Source organism: Cryptotermes secundus, unplaced genomic scaffold (genome assembly GCF_002891405.2).
Source record: "Cryptotermes secundus unplaced genomic scaffold, Csec_1.0 scaffold610, whole genome shotgun sequence".
In the NCBI taxonomy this organism is placed as follows: Eukaryota; Metazoa; Arthropoda; class Insecta; order Blattodea; family Kalotermitidae; genus Cryptotermes; species Cryptotermes secundus.
In genome coordinates, this window is record NW_019734319.1 from 464,069 (window position 1) to 487,679 (window position 23,611).

Here is a 23,611-nt window from a genome sequence, read left to right on the forward strand (position 1 = left end):
AACTTGGAGTGTGATCTTCATTGTGCTGTGTTTCCAGGGCCCCTGAGCATATTTCAGAAGTAAGAAACAGCTTTGTTACAGTGTGATATTGCAAGTGAAAGAGGCAGTAACACTTGCTACAAAATAGATCGGGGCTGCAGAAGAGTGGATTCGAGGCTGAATGATGAGTTGTTTCAAATACATTGTGTTTGAGAGGTTGTAGCTTTGTCACATGGTGTAATGTGTAAGTATTAAAGACTACATGAAGCCTGCTTTCTTTCCAGGTACTGAAAAACATTACTGTTCACAGGACTTGTAGAGAGTGAATTTCTGTAAAGGGGTAGAAAGTTATATCAAATGTAACAGAACGTTTTAAAAGATTTCACACATGTAGCCTCTCCAGAAGCTGTTTAAAGTGAGCTGAGGATTTCACAGTTTCTGAATCTGCAGTATGGGAGATAAATATATCTGGAATTGTTATGTCTGAAGTTTCATGTTTACATAATGTGGAAGCTGTACCTTGTTATGAACATGAAACATCCATGTACTTGTACTCATAGAGCAAATAGGTATATTTCTTCATCAAATGTAACTGCAGTAATCATGCTTCAGTATTGATTTTAGGGGAACTGTGGTAAACTATATTTATTACCTGTTCATAAAAACATCAGTTTGTAATTTTAAGTTGTACAGATGGCTGATACAGAACACAAAACAGTTGTTTTAGTGGTAACTCAGTAAAATTTCAAACAACCGTGAACATTGGGACATAACTCTTCCGATCAGCTTTGATAATTCATGTGTTGTAGCCCAGGGATTCTCAGACTCACTTATTCTGCAACTCCCTAAAACAAGTGTATTTCATCTGCAGCTCTGCACACAGTTGCAGGTTCCCATCAGGCTGTACAGTGACAGCAGGAACATAAATACCTTTACCTGAAAATAATTTCTTGGATAGCGAGGACAAAACAAATCTCCGAGTTTTGTTGGCAACCTTCCGCAGCTCTGCTTACTGCACATAGGTCTAGCATTTTGTGATTAGACTTTTACTGTCTCTCAGGAGTTACATTTACTTTCTCATATATGTAGTAAATGGGAGAAAATATTTTGATCATGAAGTAAATTATTCTCAAGATTTTGCTGGATTTACACATTCTCAGCTTCCCCCCCCCCCCAGATTATGAAAAAGTGGTGTGTGGTATGCTGTGGGGGTCTGTGTACATATGTATGGATGTGCACCTCACTAGTGCCTGAATGATTGAATGAAATCTATTTATATTTTGTATTTAATAGTTTGCCTATCCTAGGTCAGTGCCCAGCATGTCTGAATATTCCAGCTCCAAAACTTTTTCTCGAAAAGGGCTCTTGTGATTTTGATTGTCAGTAATTTATGGAAGCATATCGCTAAATAAAAATGGGTGGTTTCTTCAACAAAATAATACTGCACGCACTAGAAGCCCAAATGCAGGATGTGAATTCTCTTGAAACCAGCTTTATTCATCAGATACATTTCATTGTTGTTTGTTGTTCAACATCCGTGCAATGGTTGATTTCAATTTGAAAGTAACATAACCAAGGTCAGTCACATACAGGAAAGTATGTTCACTGTGCATGTACCAATTATTGAATGTGGTGCAGTGTCTTTTTTCCCGTAAACATTACATTGTGAGAAATTTCTGCACTGAGGTTTGAAGATATCACTGCAACTGAATACAGTGACATCTTGACCAATCATAACTGTCAATATGGCAGTGGTATTTGATGTTTCAGAGACACTGTCTGTCTGCATGTCACTATTGTGACATGAATGTGCCTTCTGGGATAAATTCCTGGGAGTGTGTGTGTATGTGGAGGAACTTCACACTAAACAAGAACCTGGATTTGTGTGAAATTCTTGTTTTGCATTTGTTTCCACATTAGACATTAATTGATTATATATCTGCATATTCTGCAGACTGGAGATATGTTATGATGCAGATGAGTATATTCCTGTTGAGATCTGCAGCAGGCATTGCTGGGCTATGCAGAATCTCTTCTTTGTTTACACATGACCCAAGTGAAAATGTCAGGATGTACCATTTTGGTACCTCTGTCCATTTAAATATGACAGTTTTGTTTCATTTCTATTAGGTGCCTAGTTGTAGCAGCGAAACAAAACAATTTGGGCATTCTTGTACAATGGAATGTCAGCACAACAAACTTCAGCAAGTTTATTAAAGTGAAGTTCTGTGTAACACAACTTGCAAATTACACAGTTATGTACAAATATCATATTTGCTTCATTCTTACTTATTTAGGTCTTATTAAGTGAGAATCATTTCCGGTAGTGACATCTATCTGCTGTAATTTTCTGCATGAGAATTTTATAGTGTGAAACTCTGAAATGTGCTTCGGCCTTGAAAACATTCTTGAAAACATTCACTGTAGAGTGCTACTACTAGTAATGTACAAACACTGACTCAGGCATTTTATTTATTTTCTGAGTATGGAATGTGAGATGACCCATATTTTCTGATTCCAAAGTATGAAAAAAGTTATCTTACATTTGGGTATATATGGTATATGAAATTCCATATTGGCCTAGATTTGATGCTGTAGATTTGTGTTCAGGAGGTGCTTAGTTCGAATCTCGGTCAGGACATCAGCTATTCTGATTAGTTTCTTTCCCCCTCAATCCCTCCAGACAAATTCCAGAATAGAGTGACAACCACTTCCTTCCAAATCCTTTTCTGTTCATCATTCATCTAATCGTATCATTCAGTGCTATATAATCTTGATACTGAAATGGCGTGGTTAAATGACCCACAAAAAGAAAGATATCCATGTTGGTATCAGATCATGTCAGTATTGAATCATTTTACAGGTTTAGGGATTTATTTTTTAATTGTTCAACTGCCTAATTAAATTTAGTTTTGAACAACATGTATTGCTTTTATTTGTTTTCAATTTATCATAATAACTACAATGGAAAGTTAAAGTAAATGAAATTTTCGGAAGTCTTCAAGTAATGTATCCACTCTTCAGCACAGTATGTTTCTTTCTTTGTGTTGTACAACTGTCAGTACTTTTCACACATTTCTTTCTTCCTAATAACAAGTTTCAGCTCCTTAAATTTTCTGTGACGGGCGAAGTTCTGGTAGGTTGTTACTTCTGAATAAACATGAACAATAATATGGTGCCTCTGTTTTAAGTTATTTTTCTTGACATACTGTGTCAGTTATCAGTATGTACTCATCTTCCTAGTGAATGGAAGAAATGTTGCTCTCGTTTAAAATGTCTGCTTACCTCCAGTAGGTGAGATGGCCTTTGTTAACACTGATGAAGTCAGTTTTAAAGAAAGTTGACATGATTACTGAAAGCTTCACTTTTGATATGAAATAAAGCTGGCAAAAAAAGAATTTGTAGTTGTAATATGAACTGTTCCTGTTCTATGGAGGGGTTGAGGGAACTGGATAGCTTCAGTCTCTCATTGGACTGAAAAGTCTTTGTTACTCAGGCCTGGACAGGGGAAGAAGCTGTCTTGGCTTTCAGGCAGGGAAACTTTGTTGTGCTGTTAAAGGATGGCTTAGTGGCATTGGAGAACTGCTCAGAGAAGAGTAGATGAAGAAATGAGTTAAGGATACTTGGCCTTAATTTGAACGTCTTACAAAATTTAAAAAAAATTTTTTTTACTGTTGCATGAACACATGTTTGGTTTGTTCTAAAATACGTTAGAATATGAACAATTTACACATTTTTAGGCTTAACTAAGAGTTGTTTTCTAGTGAAGAGAGCGATTGTTGTTAACACCCTTTGGAAGTTAGAAAGCAGCTGCCCAAGTACAATACCAGTTCTGCAGTATCACTGCTGTGTTATGTAATTATGAAAAAGTAACAAAGGAATACACTTAGGGTTACAGACATAATATGAAGTGGTCTTATGATTTTGAGTATGTCCTGTAACAAGTTGTGCCCCTCTAACTTTAGGTTTTGGTCTTCCTTGAATAAAGTGATGACAAATTTCAGAGTTCTTTGATAGTTTGTCAGTTCTATATGTTGATCAGTTTCAAATCTCAGTTATATTCCCTTTTGGGAAACACATATAGGTCTGACTTTGTCCTCTCCAAGTGCTTTACCATGTTTTATTTTATTGAGGCTTAATTTAGTTTTCACTGTGCTCACCATTTCAACATTTTCATTGTAACTTCACTGTTGTTTGATTTCTGTTTCTTTTTTAGCTATTATGACTGCTTAAGTTTTTGTATGTTTGTAAAAATATACTTTCCATGAATATTGAATATTTACAGCATATCTCATAAACCTACATTTCCATAGATCCTTTCACATTCCACCTTTCACGGATTTCTATGATCTCACATAATATAAAATAGAGACTTCTACATTGTTTACATGTCTGTCTCAGTGGTATAGTGGTAATGTGCTCACCATTGGACCCAAGACTGAGGGCGATGATAACCTGTAGCACAACTGACTTTGGAAGGGAAGTAAAGCCAAGGGCCTCATGCCATACATTTACTGTACTTAAAAATAACCTTACCCAAGTATTGTCTGAACAGAAAATGAGTTAAAAAATACACCAACCAGTTGAGGTTAAAAGCACAAATTACTTGATTGATAAAGTGCTTCATTAGAAACAAACTCAACCTCATTCCATAGATCCTGGTGTTACATGTGTGTAACAGGTTGATGTGCAGTACAGTATCACTGAGGTCTGTACTCTATATTTTCCCTGTACATACTGTGTAAGACCCTTTCATATGAATGAATGCCTGACATGAATACAAGATGGATTTATAATTAAACAGTTTATTACAGTCTTAATCTTTCCTCAGCTGTTAGTATGAATTTGTCAACAGTGTAGAAGCTGCAAGTAAAGAGGATTTCTTCCAATGGTACTTCTCTTGAATCAGTAGTGAATCCCCCACCCCTACTCAGACTTCAAGATTGTTTTTCTGTCATTATTAAGTGCAATGTTCCCAGTACCTACAGTTATGTTCTCCAGAAAAGTTATTAAATGACTTTCTGTAACTGTTCATTTTCACTTAGAGAATTCTTGTTCATCCAAGGATATGATCAGTGGTCTTTCAGACTGAAAGCAGTCATATTGCCTCAGTTTTGGTAGCCTCTTCATAGAAGATGGTGATATATATCAGCTGCCCTATAAATTTTCAAGTGAGTTTCATCTTCATGTAGGGTACTTTTGTTAAGTTTGAGTGTGTCAATGAGTTTGAATAATGGGTTGTAAATCAACCCTTAAAAGTGTATAAATAAAGCATATAATCTTGTTAGAAATGAGTATTCACTTGCCTCTCATTCATAAAGGAATCCGCGGAGAGACCCTTAAAATTTAATGGTTTCATTAGCTCTTCATGTTTCATGTCATACCTGTCTCACAGTAGCTACCGCTTACCCGTTCCCTGTCTTGCAGTCATTTCATCTCGACAACATTGCCGTTACTTTTTACTATGAATACTCATACGTAAAAGGGTAGTGCCATGACAATTTAAGACCTCCAGCTTTGAATTGGAAAAACCACGATCTTCAGTCACTGAATCTTTACAGTTTTCTGAGTTTTGCCAACTAACTCGCAATCCGAGATCTACGACCCTGGAATTACAGAACATTCCTTTGTTAACATGCAATACACATCATTCCTTTTGCCGAATGCCACGGGTAAGCGAAAACTGCATATAATTAATATCTTTACAATCTGAGCGAAAGAACAGTTCACAATGCACCCTGTTATTACGTAATCATAACACAGTTATCATATGAAAGTACGCATCATGTTCAACGATAGGCAAACAGCGTAAATTGTTTTATCACCGGATTTCAGAGGCACGGATTACTGAACAGATGTGTAATGTGTAATCCGTGATAGTGTGCACATGATGTAAAACAGTTTCATATACTATTCGTAATACTTAATGTAATGGTGCTAGTATTTACAAACGAGTTTTACCTATCGTGAAGGAATACATGGTGTTTCTGAATTATTGATTTCTATTACTATTACTTAATTCGATAATAATTTTCCTTTCGAACTTTACATGCGTTTGGTTTAATACTTCAGATGTTGGCAACGTGTGGAACTTTTGTGCCGTTTGTGCTAGTATGACAGAAGTCTCTGTCACGATCGGAAATGTTGTTAAGTGATTGTCGATGTGTCTCTAAAAATAGGGCAGATTTATTCATAGACTGCAATGGATGTAATATAATAATGTAATACGTTTTCGTGATATTGATGGACGAATAGTCGAAATTGCTGGTGTACAAATTAATGGAAAAGTAAAGGTAATGCCGACAGTTAAAAACTATGAAACTACGTACGAATATGTAAATCACTGAACTGTGAAGGTACAGCTGATATGAATGTTCATTTAAAATTCCGAAGACTTAAGAATTTGATAATTTGATGTTATGAAAGTAAGCTGAAGTAACGTAAAGTGAATTGTGAATTTTGTCATGTATCAGCCACCCATTGCGAAATCTGCTGGCATGAATGCTCATAATTGTTCCCAGAAGCATTAAAGAAATAAGACGTTACAAAATACATATGCCCTGAGGGGTGGGTCACCGATTACTTTTTGATAAGATCAATAATTATCATATGATACGTATTCTGTGACCGGTGTTTTCTTTTTGATTAAGTAGTGTATGTAGGAACTGAAACATGGGTTTTCGTTCACATGAAATTCAGTAACGACCTTGAAGTGTTCGTTAATGAGGAGGATAATCAAACATCATGTTTACAATTGTGCTTAATTATAAGAAGGTTCATAAGAAGTTTAAGTTTTATTATAATTAACGTTTTGATCAGTAACTAATAAATGTGACAGCAGTATATTTTGTAGAAAATGAAGGGATTTTCGATTAGGTAGCCTTTGTTTGATTGGTATGTGATCAGTTTTTAGATACACTTTCTTACTGGGTTGAACAAAACTCCCAAACTATGGCGTTAAAGTCATAGATGTTGTCTAAATAATACTTTTTTGTGCGTCATGAATTGATAGTACCTCTTGAAATATGTTTTGTATGCATTTTGGTGTGTAAGATATTAATCACAGCATTCACAGTGTCATACAATTAACCTCAGTTTTCATTGAGTTTGGAGCCAAACTATCCTTTGCGGAATGTGACCACTAAAATAGGTAGATCCCATGGAGCTTAGTAAGTAGGGTGTAAAAGAAATGAAGATAACAGTACATCACATTCAGAAAATACTATAAATATAATACAGTTACAGATTGTATCCCATACCCTACTGTCCTAATTGCATTATCAAATGTTTACATACTTACTAAAACTAAATTGTGGATGGTTTCTGTGAACATTGTGTGCAAATGCCACATCACTACCCTTCATTTATATTTTCCTACATACTGGACAGAATGTATATTAAGTAGCATATAAATTCATTCATATGTGATCCATAGAAATAAGTCTATTCCTAACCACAGCAACAGCATTTGTAAGATACCTTTTGGCTGCGCAGATACCATTTTGAGGAGTAACTTGATTACCAGCTATCAACAGTCTTACATATAGTAACAGATGTACATTGGACATATAGCTTAATGGGCACATGGTAACATAGTTGGTTGTGGCACTATTCCACAAGCTGGAAGGTCATGGGTCTGAGTCCCTATGAGGTCATTGGTTTTTTCTTCAATTGACCTAATCTTTCCAGCCGCGCTATGACCATGGGGTTGAATCAGCTTCTAACAGAAATGAGTACCAGAAATTTTCCTGGAGGGGAGTAAAGGGCCACAGGCACATAAGGCTCACAACTTCACCATTTGTGAGCCGATTGTCTAGATAATATGGGACCCTCAGAGTTTCACAAACCTATGGGGCCTTGATGGCCTGTTATAGGGATAGCTTTGCCTTTTTCTTTTTGACCGCTACAATAGTAATAATTACCTTATATCTTCACCAAGCAGGATCAAATATTCAAGTGGGATTAAGCAGTAATAATGCCAAAATCATATTTAATCATTTACAATCAATGGAATTATTGGATTTACAGTTCATATTAAAATCTGATCAAAATTATTAGGAAAAGTCACTTAGCTCTTTGTTTGAGGTGAACCCTTAGTAACACAGGTCCATATTTAGCCAAAGTGATATTTTGTATTTGCATATGCAGTCCTTTATTCTGTTCCTTAATGACCTGTTCCAGCAACATCGCTTTGCTGTTCATAAGTGAGTGCAGAGTATTACTTTATTACTTGTTGCAGCATGTAACGGGCGGGATGACAGAGCACACTGTTCATGAGTGGTTGGTCGATTACAGTGCTCTCAGCCCTGTTGAGGTGCACAGTTTTGCCAGTAGTCTGGAGCACAATCAGGAGGTAGTGGCCGCTTTGTACACAGTTCTTGAAGAGCGGAACAAATACCAGGAGGTACGTTCATATATGTCCCCTGACCTCTGAAATAAACAGTCACCATTCTGTAGCCAGTAGTAACAGAATCCATTTAAATTCACTTTCAGTCATAGTCTTACGGTATTTTCTCTTCTGTTTGATTTACTTTTAATGTAATTATGATACCCATGTGTTTCTATTTCAGAAAGGTTTTTTTTACTAGGTTATGAATTTTTAAAGACTTCAGAAGCTAGTACTGTGAGGAAGTTCAAACATTGTGAAACAGGAGAAATATAGAATGTCAGCTACTAATTGTATATTTACATCTTACAAGGAAATGTGTCACAGTAACATACCAAGGACTAGGCCCAGTTTCCAAAATTAAAGTATAAGAAACTCCAAACTGATTATAATCACACTTCTGTAATAATGTAGATGGACATTAATGGTTCTACCATTTACCTGAAAGACAGTTTCCCTTTTGTGTCTTTAATTTTATATTAATTGCTACAGACAAGACAGTAATCTGATAAACTTACTGATTCTGTTTGGGAAAAGGAAGAATTGCCTCGGTGATGGAGGAAGTGTACTGTTGTACTTGTTTATTGGAAAAGTGACAAACGTGACTGTAATAGTTATTGGGGAATCAGCTGCATACAAAATTCTGTCCAACATTATTCTCCCAAGGTTAACTCCACATGTGAATGGAAGTATTGGGATGCTTTGAACCGTCCTTTTTTGGCCTTACTTATATTTGGTCATGTTGTGGATGGGAATGACTGGAAATTACTTTACAACTTTCCTCCCATGTATAAAACTGTATTGTTGGTGTCTTCTTCCATGTTCCGTAAACATGCTTAGTCACTTCAAACGAATGACCAGTACTGCTTGTTAGTTGGCACTTTGTGTTCTTGCTGGATATATCACACCACATCATGCACCCCACATGGACTCCTGTGTTTCAGGTGGTAGGTTGGTCACTGGCATCATGCCTAGTGCTATGCCACACATGACATGCTAAGCAAAGCATGGCCTTTGTGCATGTACCCTTAGAGTGAGTTACCCTTAACAAATTTGAAGAAAATCTGCCTAGTGTTATAGAGCTGACCCTAAGTCACGGACAGGCAGACAGGGTATTGCAGCATGACCTCCACATAATGCGTGGTGTTCCTTACTTTGTAAAGAATACCTAAAAATGGGAATACAGTGAGACAGTACAACAGCCATTTATAGACTTCAAAAGTGCCTGTGATTCAGTTAGAGACAGACGTGCTGTACGGCATTTTCATTGAGTTTCATGCTCCCATGAAACTAATTAAAGGTAAAGTTATCCCTGTAACAGGCTGTGGAGGCCCATAGGATCATGAGATGTTGAGGCTCCCACATTTTCTAGACAATTGGCTCATGTGGTGAGGTTGTCAGTCTTACATAGTGGCCTCCCTTTACCCCCAGGAATATTCCTGCTACTCATTTCTGTTAGATGCTGAGTCAGCCCCAGGGTCATAGTGTGGCTGGAAGTATTAAATTGAAAAATCCAGTGACCTCATCAGGAATTGAACCCACAATCTTCTGGCTTGCAGCATAGTGCCTCAGCCAATTAAGCTACAGCGTGCCCCCCATGAAATTAATTAGGCTAATTAAATTGAGACTGATAGTAATGTCCGAATGGGTAAACAATTGTCTGATGCATTTTCCCATTCAGGATAGTTTATCTAGAATGCACCATTTTGAAGGTCTGAGAAAACTTGGATTAAAATTGGATGGGACACATCAGCTTCTGGTCTATGCTGAGGATGTTAATTCATTTTCCAAAAGCATAAATATTTTAAGAGAAATGCAGAATCCTTGGCTGACACTTGTATGGGTATTTGTCTAGAAGTAAACACAGAAAAACTAAAGTATATATTGATTTTTTATCACCAAAATGCAGGATACAGCCATAACATAAAGACAAGTAATAGAGCCTTCGAAAATGCAGCAAAGCTGGACTGGATTTATATGTCAGGATAGAGACTGCTTGTGTAGTCTTGTGAACACAGTAATGAAACTTTGGGTTCCATAAAATGCTGGGTTTTTCACAAGAAGCTGAGCAACTGTTAGCTTCTCAAGAAGGACTCAGCTCAGTTGAGTTAGTTGGGTGATGATAATGACAGTGAAAAAATCAGTGTGTGCATGAATCCAGCACATGAGCCCATAAGCTGAACTGCAATGTGTTGTACAGTGAACTAGCATTACTGAAACGTGGCATTAACAGCACACGGACTGGAAGTCTGTGTAGCGGGAGATTGGGCTTTGTGAATTCTGCCCAGAGCCTCTTGTTATTACTGTTTTACCAATACAGTAAACCCTTGCTAATCTGGAGCAATTGGGGGGGGGGCCGGATTAAGCAATAATCCAGATTAGTGAAGCAAAAGGTAGCGCCTAAAAACAAAAACAAATAAAAATTAGAACACAAAAAAGGAAACTGTAATGATATAAATTGTGCCACTGAAATGAATAAAAAAATTTCAATGTAGAGCCTGCATTTACTGCAAAAAGGCAATACGTTTATTTATCGATAAAGGGCTCAGAAGTTGTACTTGTTTTTGAACGTAACAATGCAGGTTTGAAGAAACTGTCAAGTTTTGTCTGAACAGACAAGTACCTTTTATATTATATACTCAACTGTGAACAGCATTTTCATATTTCAGGCCATAGTATCTGACATCTGGAGTAACTAACTGGATTAGTGAGGCTTTACTGTTGTTATTTTTGTGTAATTATTCCAAAGAGCTAATGACGTGACATGCCTCAACACTGTACACTGCTGACACTGGTTTAGCCTATGCCATCATATTTTGTTTCCTTGCAGTTAATTGATCGTGTATGCAACCAGCTGTTCGGGTTTTACCGTTCACGTGAAACAGAACTGCAGAGGTTCACACTCCAGTTCCTACCTACACTCATTTTCGTGTACCTGAATTCTGTCGCCCATGGGGATAAGAAGGTACCACTTGATGACAGAAAACTAATTATTTTGTTCATTTATCTATTTTCACTTGTCTGATATGATATAAAAATTTAAATTCATGTTTATTTCATATTTCGTATCAAGGACTTAATACAGAACATCCACAGATATGAAATTCACTGTGTATTCTTGGTACATGTACAGTAGCCATGGCTGTTAAAGCAGTGTACGAGTATTGTGATTGATATTTTGGATGTATTTCACACCTAAATTCCCAGTCATTTTTATTTACAAGAATGAAATTTCTTAATCTGAGTGTTAGGCCAGTATATCCTCTTCAGAAACACGGTGCTAATAACTGTGCCATCCCACTCCACCAATTGAATCATCTGTAAAACCATCAGAATCAGACTTTGCACATGGGGTGAGATTATAAGATCAGCTTAGTGTGGAAAACCATTGTCCCTCTTTTACATGTTAACCATGACCCAGAAACAGGCTCAACAGCACTATTCATGGACTCGTTTTTATTTTGTTTGAACTTTAAATGGAAGAGTCAATTTGATAAAGATTTGTTGCTTATTCATATCTTCTGTTAACATGTATTGACAGTTTCCATTAGAAAGATTGCATTTTTTTATACAAATTGTAAATAGTGAAACACCTGTCATGTGTTAGCTATCAGATTCTCTTAAACATTTTTATGAATTCTGCTTGTGAATTTTGTTCACTGCATTGTTGGTGTTACATGAAAGTTTGTCCATTTTTTAATATTGAAAATCCTCTTTATGTTGTGCTCTTGATGGTACAACTTCCCAAAGGCTGTTCATAGTGTGTTTCAGAGAATGTTGTTTCAGGCTTTATACAAAATATTCTAGAAACATTCTAGAAACATTCTTCTTTTAATGAAATGATCATTTTAGTAATTTTGAAAGATATACATGTCTTTTCCAAACAGATTCACATATGTGACTGAAACAACATAGAATGGCATACATGGTACACGTACTGGCAAAAGTATGCTCCATCACCACCTCACTGGAAAAGTTGCACTTTATGAATGGCTATATTAGAGGAGCATTCTAATAACTTTAGGTATATCACCTTGTAACTTAAAATTGAATATCACTCAGGTATATTGCATATTTTGGAATTGTAGCAGCTCACATGGTATTGTTGTAGTAGCTGTTTCTGTTTCTTTTTCAGAGCTGTCGCAGTGTTGAAACACTACTCGTTGGGTTATATAACCTGGAAGTGGTGGATGAAAATGGACAGCCTAAGGTTGTGTCATTTCGTCTTCCATCACTGGCACAGGCCTCCATTTATCATGAGGTATTGGCTTAGAAAGTTAACTCACCGCAACACTCGTGATTCTGTGAATGTCTGTGAGAATGTTTTGATATTCTGCACCATTGTTATGTTCGGCAGTGTGTGTTATCTGAAGTATACACATGTCATGTACTCAGAATTTTGGAAATTGCTCTGCTCTCATCTTCATGTGACTGCTGTTGTGCTGTTGGATGTTTTACAATTATACATTCATCATCCTACCATTCACTTCTGCATAATATAAATAAGGGGTGGGGAAACTATGGCCTGCTGCCTGGGTCTGGCTTGTGAGAATTTTTAATCTGCCATATGGAGCTATTTTGAAATTTTCCCTACAATACTATGACATGATAACGTTCATTAATAGGGAACACCATGAAAAATACATATTTTTGGCAACAGACACACCCACAACACAGTGGAAGTACTGTTGAGCTCAGTGTTGCCTTGGCAATTAATGAGAAAGTAGTAGAACCATGCCAGATGAGTCATTATGTTCTAATTATCTGAACCTGCAACTTAGCAGTGAGGATTTTGACTACAGAGCACTGAGGACCTAGGCAAGAATGATCTGACAGCCTGTGAAACCCTGTGAATACCTGTACACTACTATAAAGATTTGTAAATAAGACTAGTCAGTGTCAAGTGAAATACAATTTCCAAAGCAGACCCATTTTGCCATCACTGTCACATGACACTTGGTGTCAGAATTGGGGTTGTTTGATTGAGGACTGTGGATTGTTGATGCGCAGGGCTTAAATGGAACTTTTGGGGAAGCTCTTTATGGACAGGGCTATGAATAGTCTGGAACACAGGAAATTCCCAAGAAAACCTGACTGTCATGGTAAGAACTGGCTGAGAAAAGGGGTGGGGGGGGACTGTAATAAGTGCCATCCCATCTGGTCAGGGCCATTGCGAGGAATTTGGCAGTTAAATAAGGGGAGCAGGGTGAAAGTTTGAAACACAAGTGGCAGAAGGTGAAGCCTGAACAGGATGTGCTTGACAGGGTCCTCAGCCAGGTCTTGAAGGTAGAGGCTGTGAAGGCTTTAGCTGGGTTACCGTCAGGGCGGTAAGATTGGACCACTGGAGGGACTGAGAGCGCCTGCTTGGATAACCTGTATGCTGGCAGTGGGGGGGGGGGCATCAGCCACTTTACAACAGACTGCTGACAGGAATATTCCCAGAAGGACTGCCTGAAAGGTGAAGGTTGAGTGGAACCCAAGAACCATGTTGGAAAGGATGTGAAGAAGGCACTGGTGTCGTTATATCTGCCCCCTCGTGCCACACTCCATATGTCGACAAAGGAGAGTGATGGTAGCCTATATGCCAAGGGCCGGGTAGCTAACCATTGACACTGGAATACATGCAATGATTGGTGGGCCAGACATTGTCACAGGACCGCGCGACAGAGAGCCGATCTGGCCCTACAACGTGCAGGTGGCATAAGGGAAGCCCCACTCTGTCTTGAAGGAGGCACTGATAGAACTGACCCTGGGGTGGTGCCCTCTGTGGACTTAGGTTTACATTGCTGATATCACCTATGAGTTCGTCTTGGAACTGGATGTGTTGCTACCCACGGTGCATCTGAGGATTTTGAGCACTGTGTGCTGTGACTGGGCAAGGAAGGAGGAGGAGGAGGAAGAGGAAGATGTTAGCACTGGAGGACATCAACCCTGAGGCAGTATCTGATGAAGTTGATGTTGATAATAACATGATGAAATGCAGTGTCACTGAATTATACTGTTTTTGAGAAAGTAGCCAGAGAGTAGTAGGCCTGAATAACTGTTGCAGTATATGCCCACATCATCATCATCATCATTTTTGGCATTTTGTTGCCCATAATATCTTGCAAGCATGGTTTTATATTTCTTGGGGGAATTCCCAGTAGGGCTGGAGTGCTATGTTTTCCTCTGCTAAACACGTCCAGATGACAAGCCAGAAATGGACAGGATCCTATGAACGTAAGTTCAAAAGTAGGCCTCCTTGTGAGACAAAGGTGATGTGGCTAGGAATTGAAGCATAGGATCTCTGTATTTTGGCTCTTGCAATGCCCAGAACTGGTCATGTCTTCCAGTAACAGACAGTTCATCATCCAGTTGTGAATCATTAATGGGTTCCACAGTTAATTTTGTAATACATATAGTTCAGGAACTTACATCAGTTTACCAGTGTGTAACAGTGTAAACATATTCTTCTCTATAAATATTCTTGTAAAATGAGTGTAACAAAGAACAAAATAGTAGGAATCACGTCAACTCCAAGCAGTGCCAGTGCTGAGCAAAATATTCAGAATCTCTAATCTGGCCCTTTGCCTTGAAGTCTGCCCCCATGTGGCATAGATACTGACAGTACTGTGAAATTACCCCAAAATATTATTGTTCTTATTTATTTGTTATACAGATTAAAGTACAAGTATTGTATTCAACAGGTGCTCTATATGATCCTGGCTGTCCCTGTTACTATTGAAGTAGAATGAACAAGATCAGCATATTAACCCTTTCACTGCTAGTATGATAAGTAATTCTCAGTACCCTCTGTGCTGAATTATTTTTGAATAAATCTTTTATAAATAATTGAAGTGCAAAGTATGAAAATGTGTGATAAAATGTAACTAATCTTATCTCAGACAGGGAACAGGCAGCAGAAGTTTAAAAAATGTTGAATTATTCAGTATTTTTGACAGGGGAAAAGTCTATTTAAATCAGGGTTGTCCAAGATGGCCAAAAAAGTACATAATTCACTATCCTAGAATCACTGTACTTATATCACAGTCTTATCACTATGTCACGTTTTGACCAAAGTCCACAACTTTATTTAAAACTATTATAGAAAGCACTGCACATTATATGAAGCCATTTTTACTAGCCCTGTGAAATACTTGTGTCACATGACCATGGAGCGTGTGCCTCGCTGTGCAGATGCAACCTTTTACATTTCTTAAGCTAGAGGGCAGAAGAATGCAGCCATTGAAATGAATGATGCTTCATTACGTTCCCAATAGATGACTCTGTGCACCCGCCCAGTTTGAATGAGATTGGTTCAAAGAAACCTGAAATTTGGAACTCTTAAAGTCGCAATACGGGTTTTGTCAGTTGCAGCAAGGACGTCATGTTTTTCAGAGATCGACATATGTCGACCGCAGCAGTGTAAGGGTTAACAGCAGCCACCTGAAGATGAGAATAGGGCCATTCCCTGAAAGTAGTCCCCCTCCCCCAGATATACCTTAGAGAGTGTCTAGCAAATATTAGTGTAACGTAGTCCCCTTTAGCATAACGCATCTTAGCATCCTGTTGCAGATGGTATTGGAATTTTTTTTTCAGTTGTTCACCATCCACCATGCAACATTCAATAAAGTTTATTCCTTTTAAAATTGAAAAATGTAAATAGAATATCACTGATCACAGTAGCACAGAAGGCATATCAGTTCCCCCAGAATTTCAGTGTACCTGATGATGGCCAAGTAACCGAAACATGTAGTGCAGTGACAGATTTTAAAAAACATTTAATTATCTTGATATTTTTGCATGATGGACAGTAAACTGCTGAAAATCAATTTCCTTCAGCATATTTCTCTGTTATACAAGGAGAGACATGATTATGTTGCAGCCAATGAGTCTGGCACCATGTTCCCTGACGGAAAGCGCACTGCGGAGGTTGGAAGAATGCAACACAAAGCTGGTGAGCTGGGGACCACTTCCTCAGGTTGAAGCACTTAATGCTCAGAACAGACTCACAGTAATGACAGCTCTCCTCTTTGTATATAACCGTCAGTTGAGTCTGCTGCACAAGTCAGCTCTTGAGCACGTCTGCAAAGTCTCTTCCAAGTAAGTGGTCTTACTTAAATAGTGGTGATGATGTTAATGAAATTTGTCTTTTCCTGAAATGTAATACCAACATTATGCTATAATCATGAATTCCCACCATTGTGGGTCATCATATCTCAGTCTCTCCTCCATTCCTTTTTGATTCTCGTGAGAGCCTCCCTTGTAACTGTGTCTCCTCTTTGTCATGTTTATTTAATATGAAGAGAAGAGTTTGTTCTTTGCCCAGGATATGGTAGCTTTGAGCCATCCTTGCCAAGTAGAATTCAGGAGGGCTGCAGCTGTTGTTCATAAAATGGTGGTGGGTATGGGTGCTTCCAGGAGGTGGGCTGGGAATTGAAATGGCTAGTGCTGAATAATAAAACCAATACCAATCATGGCAGCAAAAGAAGAAAAAAGGAACTTGGAACCGAAATGTCCAGAATGTGCACGGTTAAAGCAGATTCTTGCAGATGATAGGTAGCAAACTTGAACTTGAACTCCAACCTGTTGGTTGTTCAGCCTGTAGCCAGTTGCTATAGCAACTACATTATCCGGGTTCCTCTGCTGTGTTAGGTTCCAGGTAAGAAACTCAATACACGCCTTAAAGAGAATGAACTATATACATTGTCCAGAAAGTAAAGATCATTTGGTGAGTAAAAAATTAATAAAGTTAAAAAATTGTTTTATGTCATTACAGTAGATCTCAGATCATTTGTCTATGTAATCTCCATAAAGATTCAGGCACTTGTTGTATCGTGTGACGACACTTGCACGTTACTTTCCATATTACTAGGAGTACAGGGTAAATTTCATATCATTAGTGTTCTCTGTTAGGTCTGTTTCACACTCACTCACGGAGGTGAGTCCTTGAGAAGCCGCCAATTGTGCAGCGACTCAAGAACTTCCCAGCATTTTATGGAACCTGAAGGTTTGATACCATGTTCATAAAAGCCCTCCGCTGGTCCCTATCCCGATCCAGATTGATCCAGTCCATACTATCCCATCCTATGTCTTTAAGATCCATTTTAATATTGTCTACCCACCTACATCTTGGTCTTCCTAATGGTCTCTTTCCTTCTGGTTTTCCCATGTTAGGTGGGTCCTTTGTCACCATGGTATGGCACGTCCTCAGGTTGCAGGTTGCATTGTTACCCTTTTTAATGTTGTCTAATACTACAGAACATTGTGGAAGAACAATTGAAATGTGTTCTCTGACATCAGCAGCAGCAAACACTAAGTGGTCATAAGAGAAATGAAGGTATTACAGTCAAATTCCAAATTAATATTATATACATAATTTCATATGACTAGAATAAGTATCATGAACCTATTTAAAGGAAGAGATAGGCTGTTGGGTTTAATATATGTAATAGATGATTACGTGGGCAGGGCATGTTGCATGCACTGGAGAAAAGGATATGCATACAAAGTGTTGGCTAGGAAACCACACACAAAACCAACTGAGACTTGAGTGCAGGTGGGGTATTGTACTAAATTGGACCACAGCAAAATTGACCTGGAGTGAACTGAGGGTCCAACAGTAGGCTGTGGTGATAATGGTTTTGAATTCCTGATGATGTAGTTAACATTCTTACAGATTGGTGACTCAGGGTTTCCACAAGCCAGGTCATCACCAGCGTTCATCATATGGGTCAAGCGACTCGACCTTTGTTCCACGGCTGTTGCCACGGATCCCCGTGAGTTCACAGTTCCTTCTGGAGCTGCTTCATGCTGTGTACTTTTCCATGTTTAATGACTACAGCTACATTGCCACACAAGCTCTTGAGGATATATATGGCCGTGCCTGTTATGAGGGGTATGCTCAGGTGGTGCTGGTCACTGGTGCCATCCGAAATTCACTGCAAGTTAACCCATCAGGTACTGAACAACATGCCACTCTGTGTGTGATTACTGAAGACATACATGCATATAGATAGTAGATTTGAGTCTCTCTTGGTGATGGAAGTCAGATTCATGTTCTCTGAGCTGTGACACCATATGGGTACCAACACTTTAGACAAAGCAGTTGCCTCTCTCTCTGAAGCAGAATAACTTTGTACCTCTCTAACATGCTACATGGTGTCCCATCTCAGAAGACCGTAATCTTAAGTATAGTTTGTTAGGGAAGTAGAGTCTAAGAAGTTATCACAGGTTGGATATATAGTTCAAAAGAAATGCATATTGAATTTTATTAGGGAAACCTATTTTTAAAAGAACACCTTGAAGATTGTGATGTGAACAGGGCATAAAAGTATGTGATGATTCAGAGGAATTACAGTGCATACACTGTTTTCAGTTTGTTGTAGCGTTGAGATTTTAGGTTAGAAATATTTTGCTTTCTGTGACATAATTGATAACACCAAGCATGCTGGTGACCTGTATTTAGGAAGTGCCAGTGGAAGTCTTGGCTGGAACACCAACTGTCCTGACCGAGGTATGCCGTGGCTTTGTCAGTTCCTTCAGTCAAATTCCAGGATAGTCCACTGAGTTAGCGCATGACTGCTACCATCTACATCATCTGCAATTCATTACTTCATGCCTTTAAATCGTGCTGTGTAGTCTGAATTGCTGAGAGCATCATTAAATAAACTAGAGACAAAATAAATACTAAAATAGTTATAAATAATTGTCAGACTTACATTGTAGTCAGTCCCAAGGCCTGTACCTGGACTCCAGGCTAAGTGTCTCTCATCTTTACAGTCCATCGAGAGGCCTCCTGAAACATCTGTATCGGTTTTCATACTACCTGAAGCCACAATAAAATTGCAACAATCATGTTTCTGGGGTGCCGATGTCTCTGGCCCGAACAGATGTTTTCTGAGAGATATATTTTATTACTCCCCAGATTCCAACACTAGTTTCGCTCCACTTCTGAGTATTTAGAATTAAAAGCTTTTGTAAGAATTGGAGGGAGGTGAGCCTGATCATGTTCAGAGGGTGTGTTTAGAGGAAGAAGTGGGCTGCATCATTTGCGTTGGTGCACAACACGTCCAAACTTTGTTCCTCCCATGCAAAAGTGTAAGAACCAAATGGGGGACATGGATGTTGATAGCACAGATTGCCACTGGCCTCAGATGCTTGAGGGTAACATTTTGAACAACCCAGACTAGATACCCTTCTGCCTCTATTAGAAATTATAGATTGATGTCTCATCTGACCTACTGTACCCCCACTAGATCTAATTTAATGTTTTGATATTTGAAAGTGTTCCTCTTCATGGTTTAATTTCTGAAACTCTTCATCAAAAATGTTTTGAATTTGGTATCAGAATAACTCCCCATTATCCTCTTACCATTTCTGCTTCTGCTCAAATTTGTTTTAATTTCTTAGCTTTATAAAGTTTCTTCCATGAACTCGCATCCAAGAAATTGGTCTTTTCCATTTTTTTCTGGAATGACCTATGATGATTGCAATGTCCATATTAGGTGAACAGATTTCCTATTTATGTGTGAAGGTTTGGTAAAACTTCACAAATTATCTCAATAATGGCTTGATACACAGACAGTTTTTACAATATTGATCTTAGTAAACTTTAGAGCTTCCCATGTGAAAAGTTCTTTTTATTCGGTTTATGTGTAGCAAAGGAAGAACTATGCTTAACTGTATACAGTGTGCTGAGCTTTTTGACTGCAGAGTGGGGTGTGTGAAGTCTGACTGCATGAGGGCCTGAGATCCCCACAGCAATGTGCATTATGGGATATGATGCCATGTAGTCTGGCAAGTAGGGCGCAACACTTTTGGAGGATCCTCCTGCTATTGGAGTTTGAGGTAGCAGATTCCACCCAAAACAATGGTTCTTTTCTCCCAGACCACATCACGCAAGATTATAACCTTACTGCTTAAGCCTTGAAGTGGTGTATTAAGTCTTACAGTAGTATTTATGTGTGCAGGCCAACCAAGTGACGGACCAATGGGGATCAGTGTAGCCTTGTCACCTGCGATCACCACTGTGACCACAGTTTCAAAGTCAATGATCACCAATGCTTCATTTCGCACCAAGAAGCTGCCAGGTAAGCATTGGTCAATGTTATTTAATAGTGACATGCAAGCTGTTTTCTCTTGTTGTTATGTGTTGCATTTTGTAATTTAGATAGAGTCGCATTTCACAGAGTGAGCATACACAGAAATTATATCTTGCTGTAGTTCTAGTAATATCAGATGGTATTACAAAAATGTTTTGCCAGAAAGGCTCAACATTTGCTTAGTGGTATCCATGGTATGTTCCATAAGATGACAGAGTGCAGGTTGCATGTTTTTGTGTGATTTATATTCAAGGCCTTTGTTCTGAAAGCATTGCAGTACATCAGTATCGGTTGTACAAGTTGCCAAGACATCACTTTCTCTGCTCTGTGCATAAAGAGTTGCAAACAAGTAACAGCAGGATGTCTCGGTCTTGGAACTGGACATTTCACAGTAATGGCTGCAAAAACTGACATACCTTGGTTAATGAAAAGTAAAAAGTTTGAGAACATTTTTGATATTGGTGATGCTTACTTTTGAACTGAAGTTCTCTATTTTTGTAGTGTGTGATAGGAACCCTCTAGAAATATTTTATTTTTTGGTGCGTGGTTCAGATATTTCCACCACACAACTTGTTTGAAATCCGGTGTTTGGAGTGTGGAGACAAGATCTAGCTAACAACATTGAGCAGAGTCCTTGAGAAGGTGATAGCCATTCAGCTAGTCAAGAAATTCCCAGCTGTTTATTTAATACAGAGGTTCACATTAATCTGCCACCACTTGATCCAGGTTGTCTAGAATGTGTTAGTTTTGCAACAGTGAATTTATATATGAAAAAATGAACTTTGAGGCTGCATTTTGAAAATATGTGGATTCCACTGGGATACATACATTTTTCCAGTTTTCTTTAACTGAAAGATTTTCTGGATGTGGTATCAAGATTCTGCTGAGACTGACAGAAACTAAATTTTGCTGTGCTATCTATGTGTTCTGTAGATATTTCAAAATTTGCAGGATTTAGGTTTCTCACGCAGTGGTGATTATGAAGAGTTCTGTGTTCCAGGATGCAACACCTTGGGTTGATTTGAGTGAATTATGTTTTGCTTTGCCCATGATGATAGAATTCTTCATTTGAGAATTTGTTATATTAATTTTGGCTTCAGAAACTTGACATGCAGAGACTACCATAACTTGAGGTAATCTCTTTGTTGTAGACGACATCCCAATCCAGGCACCTAAAGATGAGTCTGGAGGTGAGGGAAAGAATCTTACTTCCATATCGGAAGAACAGGAGGAAGAACGGTTAACACCACGAGGAAACTCGCTTAGAGGAGGTAAAACTCTACCAAAGCTACCAAACTTTCCAGGTCTGGGTAAGAAGGTCAAAGCTGCAACTACAGCAAGTGATATTGGAAGCAAGAAGATTCAGCTAGGTACGAAACCTCTAGCCCGCACATCTGTAGTGACAAATGGGGACTCGGAGCCAGACAAGAAACCTGCAGCAACCATAAGCATAGACAATTCAAATGGACCTCTGCCATTGGATGTAAATGCTACAACCAATGGAAGTATAAGCTCAGAGCAGGATCGAGCCATTTCAGAGTCACCGGCAACAACAAGTGAACTGAGCGGACCGTCTGACACACAGTCTGTATGTACGGCTGACTCAATTGACCTGGATGATGCTAGAACACTTAAGAAACCATCTTTGGAAATAGAAAATCGGTCCGCTGTTCAGGTCAGCTCTGTGTAATTACTATAATGTAATTTCTGCCAGACCAGATATATATCCACTAATTTGAAGTGAAATATTGGTTATGACTGGTTCATTTTGTTATACATACATTCATGCATACTGTGGTGCATTCAGTACTAAGAATACAGTGTGTTCTCTTGTATGCTGTTACTGCCACATGTACGAAATCAGCTCTACTGTTTCAGTTTCCCACACTGCAATGCAATGTAATTACTGTTCGTTGGATTTGAGGATCTGAAGACAGTGACTGTATTCTGGGATGTGGCATCATGTTGCTTGCTGGTTTGCTTGTTTGATTTGAAGTTGGCTTTTTTCTTTGTGTAGCATATTCAACCCTGAAGGTGGAGCTAGTATGTTCCTCTGAAACATCAACAAGTGTCTAGCAGACTACATGAAATCACATCCCAGGAGATATTGCTCTTCATTATTTGTTTGGATGAAAGTTTTACATTTGCTCTAAAAGAATGTGTTCCCATTGTGGATGGTCAGATCCTTGATGCTAGCAGCCCACATTGTCTCCCAACATACATGATTAGTTCATTATGCTTCAGAAGATTATGCTGTTGTGGTGAAAGGAGGTGTGTTCATAGTGACAGACAGACAAGTGGACATGTGCCTCTTTGCGTGTTGCATTGCTGTACCATAAGAACAATAATAATGTATGCTTAATGTCAGGCAGTTCATAGTTTTATCTGATGTTTATGATATTCTTTCTGGTAAAAATTTATTTTATGCAGTATTGAGTAAGTTGTTTAAATCAGTTTCAGGTACTGCAGAATTATGCATTTCATTTATCACAGAAATATGATGAAACGTAATGTAGATGTTGTACTGTGTATAGAAGTTCATTCCAGACTGTAAGCCAGTTACAGTAATTTGCTGATAGACAGGAGGCTAAGCTTCTGATCTGCAGTTTTCACAGGGGTGAATGTTAAGATGTGGTCTCCTTGGATGTGATGACATCTTGTTACCTCACATTCCAGCAGTCAGTGATCTTAGTTTACAAGATTTGTTACCATCCTATGTTGTTGGTTGTGACAAGAGCATGAGTGCAGTTGAGGATGTCAGCACTTGTTGCAATATACTTATTTTTATTTTAATTTAGGTAATGTGACTTCCCCAGCATGATTGATAAAGTAAGAGTGAGAACTTGTTAGACACAAACTCATGTCATTCTTGTTGTGAATTGTTTCTTGAGGTATATAGGTGTGTGTGTGTGTGTGTGTGTATGTAATGGGAGCCGTCAGAGCACAGTTGGTATAGTGACTGGCTATGGGATGGATGACCAAGTGGGGTCTAGAATTTTCTCTTCTCCATGTCATCCAGATCAGCTCTGGGGCCCACCCAGCCTCCTATCCACTGGGTACTGGGGGCTCTTTCCCTGCAGGTAAAGTGGCCAGGGCATGAAACTGACCACTGACCTTCAACTAGTGCTGAGGTCAATGAAATGTGGAGTGATATGTCCACCCT

The 23,611-nt window shown here is 38.6% G+C and overlaps 1 protein-coding gene across 1 annotated transcript; it reads left to right on the top strand.

The window, feature by feature from the left end:
* Positions 1-5,900: 5,900 nt before the first annotated feature.
* On the top strand, positions 5,901-23,407 carry LOC111868613 (hyccin). The gene is made up of 8 exons (XM_023859428.2): positions 5,901-6,272; positions 8,219-8,383; positions 11,196-11,330; positions 12,501-12,626; positions 16,230-16,447; positions 18,024-18,304; positions 20,317-20,436; positions 21,600-23,407. The coding sequence occupies exons 2-8, from the start codon at positions 8,234-8,236 to the stop codon at positions 22,136-22,138; spliced, it is 1,569 nt and encodes a 522-aa protein (XP_023715196.1). The 5' UTR covers positions 5,901-6,272; positions 8,219-8,233; the 3' UTR covers positions 22,139-23,407.
* Positions 23,408-23,611: the final 204 nt, after the last annotated feature.

Excerpts from the sequence above, each read along its gene's own strand:
- LOC111868613 (XM_023859428.2), top strand. The coding sequence starts at position 8,234 with ATGACAGAGCACACTGTTCATGAGTGGTTGGTCGATTACAGTGCTCTC. Across the intron at positions 8,384-11,195 it reads AGCGGAACAAATACCAGGAG|TTAATTGATCGTGTATGCAA; the intron begins GTACGTTCATAT and ends GTTTCCTTGCAG. Across the intron at positions 11,331-12,500 it reads TCGCCCATGGGGATAAGAAG|AGCTGTCGCAGTGTTGAAAC; the intron begins GTACCACTTGAT and ends TTTCTTTTTCAG.